The sequence below is a fragment of the Vicugna pacos genome, unplaced genomic scaffold (genome assembly GCF_048564905.1).
Source record: "Vicugna pacos unplaced genomic scaffold, VicPac4 scaffold_142, whole genome shotgun sequence".
Lineage (NCBI taxonomy): Eukaryota > Metazoa > Chordata > Mammalia > Artiodactyla > Camelidae > Vicugna > Vicugna pacos.
The window spans coordinates 98,290-113,736 of NW_027328822.1; the positions used below are offsets into that span (position 1 = coordinate 98,290).

Genomic DNA, 15,447 nt, shown 5'->3' on the forward strand with positions numbered 1-15,447 from the left:
CTCACCTTAAAACAATGCCCAAATGGAGAAAAAGCTTCCATACCAGGATGAGAAGAAGACGACATCTGAGCTAGACTGCTGACCCAAGACACCGGACCAGGACTGTATACCAATTACTTTGATAATTTCTCCAACCTTTGATTATGAACTACTCCAATTGTTAAGTTTATGATAAATTACCTATGTCTAGTACTTCTGTGTTACCTTGGTGGGTTTCCCTACTCCAAGGCTCTAACTAGATAGCCCTCAGAAACATTATTCTAAAAAGAAATTATAGTTCTGTTTAGGCCACTGTTGATCTTACAAGGTGGGAGATTTCAACTGGCCAATTAATACCTGCTCTGACCCTGACCATAAATATGAACTTTCTCATAGGATCAAACTCAGAAACACAAGCAAAATTTTAACCCAAAAATACAACTTCTCGACTATTAAATTCTTACTCGTGACTTTATTAACGTTACTAGCTGTATTACTTATATCCTGTCTATTTTACAAAATTGTTGTCTATTACATTTCCCAATATGTAACTAGGCCCACAAGATTGATGATGGCTAAACATCTTGAAGAAACAGATAAAATTTATAACCCTGAATAAAATAAATATAATAGTGTGATTCTAGGTATGGGAATGAGCAAAGAAGGTTAAACACTTCCTGGATCATAATAGAGTAGTAAGACAGGTGATCCAGAGAACTTTTAGTATCAACAGGGCCTGATAAAAAAAACTAACACCTTGAATGGCAACTCAGAAGATTCTTCACCTGAACTAGGAATGAGCCATCCTAGCAATGTGGGACAAAATTGGTCATGAAATTTCTCTCAAAATATTGGTCGAATTTAGGACCAAGGGGGAACACTGTGAATGAAAATACTACAATGTGCATGAAAATACTGCAACCATGACAGTAAACAAAGAATGCTGAATCCGAGTCATCAGCGGCTGCTGCCAAACCCCAGCGAGTACATGCCTACAGCCCGGCCTCTCAGCCACTCACAGTGGTGCCCTCTGAGCAGACTCAGAGTAAGAAAGGACAGGATACTGGCCCTAGATAGCCAGGGGCTTGCCAAAGGAATGAATTCAATGACGCAAATGTTTGCTTCCCACCATACATAGAAAAGCAGTAAATACTTGAACTTGAGATATCTGGTTTTCTTTAGATAACAAGCAATATTTTATTGTTCCAATTACCTGATCTTTGTTGTAAAGATTCTATTTATCCTAGCTCCTCCCCTACCTCTTGGGAGCAGTCCCTCAGAGTGATCTGAGAGGCTGTCATCCCGGCTCGAGTCCTCCAGCCAAATAAACCAAATCCCTTAACATTTAGGCTGAACGTTTATTTCAATGAAGTCCCAGAATAGACACAACTCATCAATTCTGTAATGGAACACAGAGAATCAGGAACCAAAAGCGTGTTTTAGTCCAGAAAATCTCCAGGTTCCTATTTCTTCCTGTCATTATACAATCCCTCCAGAACTCATTACTTTGCTGTCTGCTCCTCTGGCAACCAAACTCAGAGAAGAGTCAACTCAGCAGAGCACCATGCTGGGGAGAACCCCCCGCAGAAGCACTGCAGGCTGCCTTCCCTCCCGCACGCTCTGCTGACCCTTGGTGTCCCCCGTGGAGACCAGGCCAACACAGCTCTTCCCAACAGCTGCAAAGTCGCTCACGTTAAATAAATCATTTTATTTTATGATATTTTACGTATATACCCATCTCTGAAAACAGCTTTGCCAGAAGCCCAAATCTTCAACATTAATCTGCAAAGGCAAATCAGGTCCCCAAGGGAAAACAAGTCTTAAGACGACGCTAAGGCCTCCAAAGTCCTCTCCACGACCATGAACCAAACTGCCTGCAGGTCTGCAGCTGCAGGAGGCTACATGTCTGCTTTTAAAGCAACCCCTTTCTGCCCTCGGGTGCTACAATGCCCTTTTATGCCCTCCCATCACAGGGCAAGAGCAGCCGCTGCAGAACCTTGCAGGGCAGCACTGACAGGACTGGACAAAGGGGATCAGAGCTAAACAAAGCATTCTGATGACACGAGCTTGTCACTGTGTCTCTTTACAGATGTAGATATATATAGAGAGAAGTGGGGTGATATTGCTCAAAGTCACACAGCTAATAAGTGGCAAAGTATATAACTCTGCTCCTCCCTCCTGTGTGACGCCCAACTGGGACAACCACAGGGTTCTCTCGTGGCTACCTGAACAGTCTTTTCCTATCACTCATGACACACAATAGTGTCTGAACTTAGCCTGCATTTGCAGCATCTTTTCCCTCCAGTTTCTCAGGAACAAGGCTGTTCGGGCCTGTATGAATTCCGGCTTCCTGAAATCTCCGTGCTCAGGCTGGTCTTGCCTGTGCATCCGGCCCGCTGCTCAGAGGCTCTTCCTCCCCTGCAGGAGGACGTTTCTAATCTTCACAGGGACACAACCTCAGGGGAGCTCTCCTCTCGCCCTCAGCATGGCAGGTGTCCCAGGCCTCATCCCGAGCAGCCCCGTTAGGACGGTGTCTGCCCAGCTCTGCTAGTCAGATCAGCAGCCTCAATGCCAGGGATTATACCCAGGTCACACTGCAAACCTACTGCCCGCCTCACAGCCCCCAGCCAGCAGGTCACCTGGAAGTCACAGCAAGTGCCCCACCCAATCCAGAAGTCTCTTCTTTTGCCAGCACCACTGATGAATGGTTTCCAACCTTCGGTCAGTTTCGCACAAAACAGCACCTTCAACTGTGAAACGGGTGGTTTTTCTTCTGCGCCTCATCCTTACTGGAAACGTAAAGGGAAACCAAAGGCCTTTTCTCAACCCTTTTCTGATGAAACCCTCCCACCCACAATACTCATATGCTCAAGAGCTTTGGATCCACATGATTTTCGTTCTCTTAGGCTAAGTGGCTCAAAAAACTAAGGGATTCTTTCTCCTTTGAGGGTATTAGCACTCAGTTTCTCGGCTTTAATCTGTTTTTGTCTCTCTCTTCAGTGACCCTAGCAGTTGCCACCTCTTACTCCCTTCAGCAGCCTCCCTCCCAACTTCTAGTCTAGGAAATCAGCTGTGATGAGGGGCATGGGGGCAGTCACAGAAGATGCAACTAAGGCACAGAGAGGCTACATAATTTGCCCAAGAAATCACCTTGAACCACCAACAGAGTGTGTCACGTCCCTCTGTTTAACTCTAATGCTAAGCAAGTTAACTTTTTGTAGATTATGTTTATAAACAGATGAGGTATGAAAATACATACAAGGACACACATCAACTCTAAGATATTCATTAACTCCACTATTTTGTTTCTATTTATTTTATTTCTATTAAAAAATTAAGAACCCCTGCAGTCAATATAGCAAAATGTTACTGGGTTTTAAATCCAGAATATACAGGGGTTGTGTCATTACTCATTCTTGTATGTATTTTCACAAGACAAAATGATTTGAAAGTCTCTCTCCCCGCCCCCTACTCACTACTGGCTCTCACCAGAGCTCCCAGACCACACATCTAACAGCCTTTCACTTTACCCACAGCTGAACTCATCAGTTTTCCCCCAGAACTCCCTCTGCTGCTTTCCCTCCTCAGAACACAGCAGGACCATTATTTAACTCATTAATCCACCCAGAAACCTGGGCCTTACTCCATCCTACCTTCACAGAAATCATTGATCCTTTCCTCTTTACCATCTAAACATGCCTTCAATCTGTTCGCTTTTACCCACTGACCGTCCCACCGCTCAAGTGGAAGCCAACAACACTGCCCACCTGGACTCATGAGTCTCCCAAGTGGCCCCACAGCCACTCTCCCCTACTTGAGACAAATGTGATTGTGTCTCTCCCACGCTTTTGGACTCATTTCAGACCCACTGTTCTTAGAAGAAACTTCAATTTCTTCACCTGGTGAAGGTCCTTGCCATGAAACTGTCAGCTCAGGAAGGGCAGGACACACCCTCGTCCCTCGGCTCCACCATCTGGCAGAGCATCAGCTTGGGAGGATTGAGTTCTTAGCAAACTACTTCACTTATCCATACAAATCCATGGTAGATTAGAAAGATTTTAGATGTTAAGCTCGACTATTAATTTGGGGATTTTGCACTGGCAACCTGCAAGTATATATTCCAATTATTGTGTCTTCTTAAAACCATACCCAGATTAAAGGAGTATTTGTGGAATGTCTTCAGAGTAAAAGGGACTGTACTTTTACAGATTTTATGTTTTAATATATGAACAACCCGGACAGGGTCAAAAATAGAACCGCCTCACAAGTGACAGAAGACAGGTGAGACGCATATAGCAACAGGTCACAAAGATGGTAAGAGCAAAGTTGTTTCTCCAACCCCCGAAAAAATTCCTCCAAGAACTGAAAACTCAGAAATTTGAAAGTAAAATACTATCATATAAAGAAAGAAAATAAATAATCCTCTTCATCAGGGTTTCTAGATCTGACTGCAGAGTTATTAGCAGGCCATACTGAATCCTAGCACAGAAAAATCAGATGGACTAGTGATGAGTAAGTTCCAGGAAAACGGCAGTAACTCCTCCACTTGAAAGAGGACACACACTCACTTGTTCAAGGTGATTGTAAACCACATTCTGCAGAAATTCAGAAGATTCAGGCACCGCTTCTAGATGGTGATGACACGGAAGGACGGCTTGGATGCATGCTTCTAACTGAGTCACCGGCATTCTTACACTGCAGGGGGAAATGGAGGCCCTCAGCCAAGAGCACAGTTGTTCCTGTCATGTATCCCAGGCCGTGCCTCGGGGACTCAGTGTACTGTAGCAGTCCGGCCCCAGGTGAGGACCCGCAGCGTGGCCCAAGCAAGCAGGAGGGGCACTGTGCTTGAGAAATCCCATCCCCCATGGGGGCAAGAGGGGCTGGTGGGGTTGTGTGAACCTATAAATGCTCATAGAAATACACCTGCATACATTGAAGTGATAAAATTAAAAGTAGCAGGCTATTTAACAAAATTTCAATTGTCAGTGTTAATTTTACCATTCCATTCCGCTTGTCCCCTGCACTCTGAGACAGGCTTAGGCTCTCTCACACATGCAGCTCTGATGCAATAGTTGTGAAGTTATTTTACTTTGCTGCAAGTGTCTTCGCTCCCAGTGTCACTGTGACTGTCGTCTCTTAACACAGTCAGATATCTTCCTGCATCTCTCCCTGAGTTCCTTGCTCCTGCTTCTCAGATCCTGAGATAAAGAACAGGTGAAGGCACTTGACTGGAAAAGTCAATGTGGACTTGACCAAAGTCCTCAGTGACCCCCTAGGTGAGTGCTGCCCACCCCTTACCTTCGATTCTCAAGGTTCTGCCCAGGGTGACATCCAGCCAGGAGAGAGTCCTGGGCCCTATTAAAAGCTGTGTGGCTTGGGTGCAGGGAAAGCTGCAGGAGCTGTTTCCGTAGCCGGTCCCATCCACACCTCTGCTCCTCTCTCTCCCGAGGCAGCGCTGCCAAGCCCCCAGGCTCCCTGAGCTTCTGTCTTTCTCTTCTACTCTACTTCAAGCCCTTTTCCTCTTCCTTTATTCCCTGATTATCCCTAGCTGGAGTGATTTTTCTATCATAGAATCTGAAAAAATTTCCTGCAGCTGAAAAAGAGGTGCCAGAGGTCAACGCGCATATGGTGGTTCCTGAATAGAGCCCCTGGTTAGGGGGACCCTCACCAACACTCACGGGGCATCAGGCATGTTGCACCACCAACAAGAGTTTGCTGTGACACCAAGGCACGCACAGCATCCCTGCTCACTAAATTGTAGTTGTAGTCCTTTATTAAGAAGCAAAAATAAAAAAATTGCTCATGTTTCTTACTAAAATTATTTATGAGGGAGAAAAAGAAATTGTAATAGAAAGAACAAATTTCACTCCATGTTAGATGTGTTCATTTGGCTTTAATCCTGTACCTTGTTTTCTAGGCTCAGACTTGCTATCTCTGCACCTTTTGTAAAAGAAAGTTGCCTTTAGCCTGAAATATCCAGGAGGGCCTATTCTCCGGGCTCTGATCTTTAAGGATATTTGCTCTTCTACACTTATGTATAGATGGCAAGTTGTAAAATAGTGAATAACCTTTCTTTTTTTTTGGAGGTTTTACAGGGGCACCATAATTTGACCCACATGGACAGCTGCAGGAACAAAGGATTTCAAGGACAAACAATTCATACAGCAAGAAGTTTGCAACAACCAGCCACATCCCTGCCGCTTTTTAGTATAAAAGGAGACTGAATTCTGCCCTGGGGAAGAGAGTTCTACTGGATAACAATATGCCATTTTCTGGGTCTGCCAGCTTTACAAATAAAGTCTCTTTTCCTTACTCCAACATCTCATCTCCCGATTAATCGGCCTGTCATGCAGCAAGCAGAACGAGTTTGGACTTGGTAACAAATTGACTGCCTTAGAGGTAGTATGTCTCCACTGTTTCCTCATTTCCAGTATTTCACCACCTATCAATTTTATATGCTTTTTAACAACATGAACAAAAAACCTATTACAAGGAATTGATTCCACAGAAATAAAATTATTTCTACTCCTTCAAAACTTTTTTCTTTTCTATTTTATTTTGTTTTGCTTATTGAAAAGAAAATAAATTCAAATCTTTTTATTTCACGTATTTTTATAACTAGATATTGTAAATACTACAAAGATATTTAAATTGCAATAAAAATTGTTCATATATTAGTATAAAGATATATACACAATCAATGCAGATTAGGAAAGGAGTAGATATTTACTAAAAATCCACTGCACATCCAGTCTTTTACAAGCATATCCTGGAATATAAGCTCTATTATCCAGGGTCCCCCACCCCCAATCTCACTGCGGAGTCCCTTAGTAATCAACTACCAAGGCACCAGCATAGAACCATGAGATCACTAGTTTAGGTATAAATGAGAGTATTAGCTCATTCAATTCTAAAACAGAAACCTTAAAATAAATACTGAACTTACTTACAGATAAACAAATTTGGACACAAAAAAGTACAGTTTCTCCCCAAATTCACAAAGATAATAACTGGTAAAGGCAAGATTTGAACTCATCTGCCTTGAATATAAAGCTAAGTTGGAAATCCCCTTCAACTGTGGAGGACCAGCAGCACAGCATGTCACCCTATCTTTGTTCAGATCTGGCTTTAGACAGCCTGAGACAGCACCCCTTCCTATGGAACTCGAGGGCAAACAATAACAATAAGGATTTTATATTCAGTAGTTTCTTAGGTCTCAATTATATAAAGTGTCAGCAGGTCAGCAGAAAACTCTGGGAAATATGAGTGGGTCCAGAGCTTTTTGCTGATAAGAAACTCAATCTATCAGGACAGAGTGACCTTCCCATGAGAGGCCTCATGGACATAAACTAAAGGCAACTGAGCAATGAAAACTAGCAAGAACATGGAACTCAAGCAAGAAGGATCCCTACCATCCCCTGCCCAGTTGCCTCTTCACCTTTGTGGACAAGACGGCAGAAGGTCCATGTTCTTGTCCAAGTTACAACATCATGGATTCTCACCCATATAATATTACGACTCTATGCTGTCTTAAGTCCTTTCCAACTAAAATATGATGACACCAATATCTCAGCGGAATGTCTATGTCTCCACTTTCTCTCTTCTATTAGGAGACTATATCTATGGCCACAAAGCCGAAATTCAATTAAAAACACCATGCACGAAGCCTGGTGAAAGTCTGTGTAAGAGACATTGTTCTCAAGCTCAGTGAGTGAAAACTCAGAAAAAGTGGTCCTTATCCCTCTGCAAGTGGAAGGTAGCCTGATTGTGTGTGTGTATGTGTGCACACGTGTGTGTGTAAATCAAATACAATGTATTGTGGGATGTGCACAGATTTTTTTTATGTTACTATCATTTCATGAGGATGAGCCAACCTTTAAAGTAATTTGAATCTACTATTCTGAGAGAGTCTCAGGATCTTTTGGTGGAGGATGGGAAAGGGGAAAGGAAAGGAGGAAAGAAGTAAATGAAGCAAAGCTGTAAGTATACTGCTAGGGAAAGGCAAGACATTAATTTTGTTCCTACTTGCATCACACACAAATTAGGGACTGGCTTTCCCACATGTCTTGTCAAGCACTGAGTTGCAGAAGAACAGGTGACAGCCCATTTCTCACTGAGCTTGTGACTGTACGTGGCATCTTATAGACACTAATTATTTAACCTGATCAAACAATCTAGCAGCAGGCTGTAATTCTCCTATTTTGAGAGATAAGAAAACAGAAGTGAAAGAGGTTATATAGCTTGACCAAAGTCAGAGGACAAGTAAACTAAAGAAGATGAATTCAAACTCAGATCTGAATGCAGAGTCTGATCTTCCCACTCCGAGGGCTGGAAATTCCTTAACACACAGGGTCCCCAGCTCCTCTGCTTTGTTCCTGGCAGCAAGCATTTCCCATGGCGATATTCTCCAGTTCTCAGACACAGCGCTCTGTGCAGCCAATAACCTCCATTCGACCTTGATCATCTACCTGTCACGCCCACCAGGCTTCACCAGGCAAGAAAGCTGGCTTTCAACTGCATACAAAGCCACCCGTTTTATCCTGGATTCTTCAGCGGCTTTTCCAGCGTAAACGCAGCCATGAAAGTGCTCACAGTTTGTACATGAGCCACACTACCTCTCTCCATCTCTGTCCCCACCTATACTACTTTGCTATGACCATTTTGAGAATCTTGGAAACAAATTTTTAAAAACAGAAAAGAAAGGATTCTGTAACAAGTACTTAATACTTACAATTTTAAATGAGAAGTTACAAAGTGAGTATTTACAAACCGAATCTGCCTTCCTAGGTGTCAGTTTTAACAGTTAAATTATACAATAGCAAAAAATTCTGACTTAAATAATTAACAAAAACATCAACAATAATCTGGAATAAACTCAAAAACAATGCCCATGTTGTACATGGAGGAAGTACAGGACTGTACTGTGGGGTAAAGTAAGAGGTGTGAAAGTAGAGACATCAACATTTTGTATGCAGGAAAGCAGTTTTGTAAAAATGTACGTTCTCCTAAAGATAATTCAAAAGTACTAAAAAATCCCACGAGAGCACTTCTTTTTTTTTCTAACTTGAAAAATTATATTAGAATTCTTCAGGAATAATAAAGTCATAATACTAACCAAGAAAATTTGGGATCGAAAAGAGAATCAAAAAATCGCACTGTCAGATATTAAATAAATGTTTACAATATGTAAGATATAGTGCTAGTGTAAGAAAATAAGATTGATAAAAATAAACCATGAGCTCAAAAAGAGACTCTAGTGTACACAAGTATTCTTTACAGGTGGGATTTCAAGTTAAAAAGCAAAGTAGGAATTCAATAATTGTCTTGGGACAATCAGAGAATCCCCTGGAAAAAACAAATTCTATTCCAGTCATAATGACCGCAAGAAAAATTACAGAATGTGATGTGAATATTAGAAAGTACTAATAACAGCGAATATAATTCTTTGCTCATATTAATTCAACTTCTCTTCACTATAACAAGTACCATCATCATCTCCATCTTAGAGATTAAAAAAACCTACAGAAGAAATTTATACCATTATAAGAAAGTATTTCTAAGAATAATATCAGGAATAAAACCCAAAAAGAAGACATTTACAATCTTAAGATTATTTTGGGCCACAACAAAAATGAACCTACTGAACAAAATGAAAGGCAAAATATGACAAGGAAAAGCTCTCTGATACATGTTGATGAAGACAAGGGGTTAATGTTCATAATATACATAGAGCTGTCACAAAGCAACAAGAAGCTGCCTCACTTAAATGTGTGCAAAGGACAAAAGAGATCATTCACTTTTTAAAAGTCAGATGGCTAATGAGTGAAAAATGCTCAATACCTCACTGGTCATCAAGTGCAAATTAAAACAATGAAAAAGTACTTTTGCTCATCATATTGGCACATATTTTTAAAAGATATTCTAGCTAGTGTCCATCTTTGAGAGAACAAACTGTGAGCGATCTTTTGGAGGATGACATGTCAATGGATATGTAAACTCTGAAAAACGTGTGTACACACAGGCTGAACTCCACATTTTGGAATCGTTTCATTTAGAAAAATTCAGTTCAAAAAGATGTACTTATCAGAGCATTTACACAGCACTGTTTACAATGGTGAGAAGAAAAGCTGAAGTGAAATCATATCCAGCGATAGAGAATTGGTTACATAAGTTATTCTACATCTTTTCATGCCCCACAGGAGAAGGAATTTCTTGATTCACTTGAAAGGAGCCTGTGATTTATGTAGTTGTCACATCCAAGGACTAAATTTCCAGAAACCTTAACGAAAATAATACTCATACAAGATCACAGGAATGTTTGTATAAGAAGTATGCCAGTCAAACACCCTTTCTGACAGTGGAAAATGGAGAAAACTTAAGTGTCCACCATCAAGACAATGATGCGGTAAATCACGGTGAGCTGTGGGCACTAAAGTTCCGGTGTTTCGGCGTGGTCCAAGGCCTTGTCCACAGTACGCTCCCACGAAAGGTGTCCTTACACAAGAGACCAAACCTGCATATCAGGAAAACCCTCTACTCTATCTGAAAGGACCGGGTGAGTCTGGAGAGAGAGGACGTCTGTGATATATACCTGAGTGAATAAACCGAGCTGCAGAAAACATATAGTATGGCCTTATTTTTCAATAAAGCATATATACACACACATAGACATAGATTTCTCATATACGTGTATGTATGTGTTTATTTATATGACATAGGCATAAAGGTCATGAAATATATACTCCACATTGTCAGCAGTTTTTACTCTCAGGAAAAAAGGGGAAGGGATGTAGGGGACTTTCGGTACCACAACAGATCTCTTTTCAGAATTTCAGTTAAGTATACTTGGAATTTAAAAGTTTATTTAAGTCCAAAGTAAAATGGACGAGGACTCCACAAGACAGAATGCTATACTAGTCATTAAAAATCATGCCAGGGGAGATAGAATATTGTAGAGAAATGTGTAATAAGCCGAATGGAAAATGGAGGTCTCCACACAGTATACAGGCACACATTGCTCGCTGGTTTTTATGACAGAGGTAATACACACTGATGAAAAGAACAGAAAATAGATGTTAATGTGTTAATTATTATCTCTGAGTACTGGCACCAGGATAGATCCATTTGACCCTTTTTTCATACATTTATATTAAATACACACTATTTTTCATCTGAAAAATGCATTTTTAGATGTCTAGTACCACACATTGGAAAATTACACGAGTACTTACAGAAACAAATAACTAGGAGACACCGCAGCAGCGTCACAAAGTGTAGAAAGGGCGATCCTGAATAACACCGCGCAGTTACATAAGGACCCACAAAGTGAGAGCACCTGCTGTAACAGGGCGCGGCCCCCTTCCATTTGTCAGATGTGTCTTCAGGGCTGAGGCAGTTCTGAGCACGGCCAGTGTCAGTGCTGGTGTCTGGATGGATGCCACTGGAGGTGAGGGCACCTGCAAGCCGAGAGGAAGAACAGAAATCATCCTCTGCTTTTTCTGTCTTGTTTCTTTGTTACTTTTAAAGAGAGGCGGAAATAAGATAAACTGGATCTTTCCTACTGAAATTTCAGTAATGAAACCATTTTTAAAGTGATCACAACTTATATTCTGCCTATGACTGTCTTTTCAACAAAGCATCATATTTATAAAATGTTAATTAACTCAGTTAATTAACTCCCTGTTGAAACATTCTAGTAAAGAGCATGAACTGCAGTATGTAAAAGAACCACACCTGCAGTGACTAGCTCAGCTGTCTTGACGGCAGTGCAGTCAGCCCCCACCATCCCGTGGCCCTGAGCTCCTGATGCTGGTAAGAGAGCACGCTGCTGCCTCAGATGGAAAGAAAAGGTGAAAGCATTTTCTGAAATCTACAGCACTGACAAAACATAACTGATAAATCCCAGGCTCCTTTGAGGCTGTCATTTTCCGTTTCTGGCCAACACCCGTCAATGAGCAGAACCACCCCATTCCCGAGTCATGGGACTCACGTGGGCAGAAGTTTTGGAGAAATTTCCAGGTATAGAATGTAAACCAACTATACATAAAACTCTGAAAAAGAAAAGATGCAATAATCTGATTTTGGAAGACACTAAAATATTCTCCTAAGCCTTAGTACTTGGAAAGGCTGGGCTTCTACTAAGCCACTTATTTATTTCACAGCCAATGAGCATCTCCCACAAACCCTGTTTCCCTGTGTCTGCTGGGAGCTTCAGGCACATTGATGTTGTCTATCTTATAAGTCACAAGGCAGAGGCGTGTGTCTCACGCTGGCAACTCTCACACAGGCTCAACTCCTAGCCTCACTGTATGAACTTGGCCCCATTTTCTCACCTGTTTATTTGGTACCTGTTCTTCTGTAAGCTGCCTGAAATGCTTATTGAAACAAGTCAGAAGAATGAGTGGGTAGAGAAATGGACAGATGGACAGGTGAGAGATGGGCAGAAAAACAGAGAGTCTCCAAGAGAAGGGGAGCAATCAAAATTACCTATGCAAAACCCTCTTCTAGTCAGGGAAGGAAACCACCACGGAGAAGTGTGAAGAGGCAGGTTGCTTAGGACTGTTTCCTGGATTCCATGAAAAGTCACACCAAGAGATGAGAGGGTAGAACTATAAATAATAAAAGAAAAAATCATGCATGTTTGAAAAATATATCTACATTATGTACTTTCTAAAGAATAGAGTCAAATTAGCAAGGCCCAATAACACAATCCTTGGGTATATACAGAAGTGAGAATCCCATCTCCAATCTGCAAGGCATCCCTTTGGAGCACTGAGAGTCTACACGGTGCAGTCATAAAGCCATCACCGCAAAAGCGATGCTATCCTGCACTTACGAGGAAAGAGCAGCTGTGCTCGGTCTGCCTACACGTGTCTTTTACACCCCTCAGCACCTCTACGGGGGAGGGACGCCTAGCGAGCCCCATCTCTGCAGGACAGAAGACAAGTCCAAGAGAGGCTAAGCCGACCTACCAATTCTCCATCTCACAGGACTTGTCACTCCAGACCAGGACTCGAACTCGGACCCACGTTTGTAACCACAGTACTACCGTATTTTATGTGCTTTTTGTGTGTATAATACATTTGTTTCTGGCATGAAAGGGTATTTAATAAATGATCGGTTGTCTTGTCTATCTCATTAGTTCACAATCTTTATATTTTTGAATTGTACTCTTCCCCTGGAGAAAGGAACGGAAAGAGCGGGGGTCAGAATGAGGTGGGGCTCCATTCTTTATCTGTTGCCTCATCTCATCCAAGTCCCCAAACAGGGAGAAAGAGCAAATGTTCTCTTCATCATTTAAAGAGAGGGCTCCAGTGACGGTGACTTACTCAACCCCAAAACCAAGTCTGGGGGAAGGGCACATGCAGCAACGAGAGCAGTATCACCTGTAGGAAGGCAAAAAGAGCTCAGGGGATGGCTCAATGGGTCAGCCTGATTTCATTTCAATCGATAATACAATAGCACACTCTAAAAAAACTAGAATGCAATGGATTTCCTCTTTCTTGACATCTAGCAAGTTTCCACATCTCACATGTAACATTATCACGAACTAGTGAAAGGAAGAGTCCACAGACAAGGAAAATCAATGCCACAGGCAGGCTGAAACACAGGCTGGAGGAAAGGAAGGGAAAGGGCATAGTAAAGAAGAGGGGAAATTCTGGGAAAAAGACATCATCACAAGGACTCTCAAGCATCATCCAGCAATCATATAATCATTCTTTCAAGAGAGAGTTACTTAGGTCCTATTTTGTGCAACATTGTACAGTGGGCGAAGCAAGAGCACAGCGTCCATGGTGGCAGCAAGCTGCGGAGCTCCAATACACTTCTGATCCCGGTACCTTGCACACTTGTCCTCAGTATAAAGGCAAAATATATAGTAAAATAATCCAATGTAAACTCTATGCAATGCTGAAAAAAATTAAAGAATACCTAAATACCTGGACAGACACACCACGCACATTCCTGAATCAAATGACAGCATTCTTGGGATGGCAGTGCTCCCCAGAGCGATCCATATATTCAACGTGGACTCGATCACAATCCCAGTGGGTTCCTCTGCAGAAACTGACTATCTGCTGCTACAATTCATATGGGAATTCGAGGATCTCAGTAACCAAACCGTACTTGAAATAGAAGAACAGTTTGAGAGGACTTGTAATTCTCAATTTCAAACCTTACAACTGTATCTCCAGGTGAGATTAGAGGCCATTTTTAAGTTATAATTGTGTTTATCCTTATTTTCTAAATTCTGTACAACGAATATACCTGTTAGAATAAGAAATTTAAAAAGTAAGGTATCTTTTAAAACATGCAAACCTATTCATTCATTGGGAAAAAAATATTTTGACTATAAAGAAGTAAACAAATATCTAGTGAAAAAGGACTATTTAAAAACAAGAGTGCATTTACATTTTTTGTAAATTGGAAACTGAAAAGCACAAACACATCAAGTTTCTAGGGAGAGTGTTGCAACATATTAATTGTTATTTCCAAAATTCTAATTGAACAATGAAAACTCACGAAAGACAAAATCCTGATTGACAGCCAACTGCAAACACATGGAGAGCAAAGGCCTAGAAATCACAGTTCCTTTAACTCTGCTACTAACTCAATAGGAGAGGAAATTCCTCAGTGAGGGGACAGTGGAATCCCATGCATAAGACAGGATACACAGTACAAACTGCACTAGAATTGGGGGTGATTTCCATAGAAGAATTCTAAAGTTACAACATTGATGAAAAACTATAAAAACACTGACAGACAGATTAAAACACACAGTCATATATATTATATAAAAACATATGAAGTCTGCCCCCATGTTGCATAGAAATACAAACATATTTGTTCATTTATGGGCACTGATTACTTTATCCCAGGTAGAATATTTCAACTAAAATAGATAATCAATAATACACTCCACTTGTCAAAACTAGTTGATAAGTTACTCTGCCATGTATGCATAATGTGTCTAAGATAGATTTAAAATTAGTGAAAAAGATTTTTGTATGGTTTCTTGAACCCTTCTCAAAACACCAAGCTTAATTTTAAAATAAATCTGAGCAGTATTTCTATATGATCTTTTCCCTTGTGAAATGAACAACACAGTCTGTTGTCAAAATTCTTTCCTTACAATGATTCACAAGCACCGTATACTCACAAAACTGCTGGACAGCAAGGCACTATCCAGACACTGTGACAAATCAAATGAAACACAAGGAAGACAGTGACCCTATTCTGCAGGGCTTATAATCTGTTCCAACACCGGGTTTTTATTTGATTTGTTTGATTGGTTAGAAAAATAAAATCACTCAAGTACATTCTTCTTTGAGCATTATGTAAATCATGACTCTCTTTTTAGTGTCATGAGCAGGAAAGACTTGAGTATGAATTGATTAGATCAACTAGGCACAATCATCGCTGGAGCCTGTGTAATAAATAAGTACATGAGATCTAAAATAAACCTACACA

General features: G+C 41.1%; 1 protein-coding gene across 6 annotated transcripts in view; it reads right to left on the reverse strand.

Annotated features, from left to right (window-relative positions):
- LOC140695113 (uncharacterized) overlaps window positions 1–14,165 on the reverse strand; it is a 42,355-nt gene extending 28,190 nt beyond the window's left edge. Inside the window, exons 1-5 of one of the 6 annotated variants that reach the window (XM_072958019.1) lie at window positions 13,917–14,165; window positions 12,466–12,587; window positions 11,969–12,029; window positions 11,713–11,810; window positions 11,211–11,435 (exon numbers count right to left, since the gene is read on the reverse strand). In XM_072958019.1, coding sequence (XP_072814120.1) covers window positions 11,211–11,435; window positions 11,713–11,764 — 277 coding nt within the window. In that variant the 5' untranslated portion in view covers window positions 11,765–11,810; window positions 11,969–12,029; window positions 12,466–12,587; window positions 13,917–14,165. Of the gene's footprint in view, window positions 1–2,500; window positions 2,769–4,547; window positions 4,675–4,977; window positions 5,178–10,771; window positions 11,029–11,210; window positions 11,436–11,712; window positions 11,811–11,968; window positions 12,030–12,465; window positions 12,742–13,916 lie in introns of those variants that run through there. The other 5 variants (XR_012070799.1, XR_012070800.1, XR_012070797.1 and 2 more) reach the window with 5 other exon arrangements.
- Between the last annotated feature and the right edge of the window lie 1,282 nt (window positions 14,166–15,447).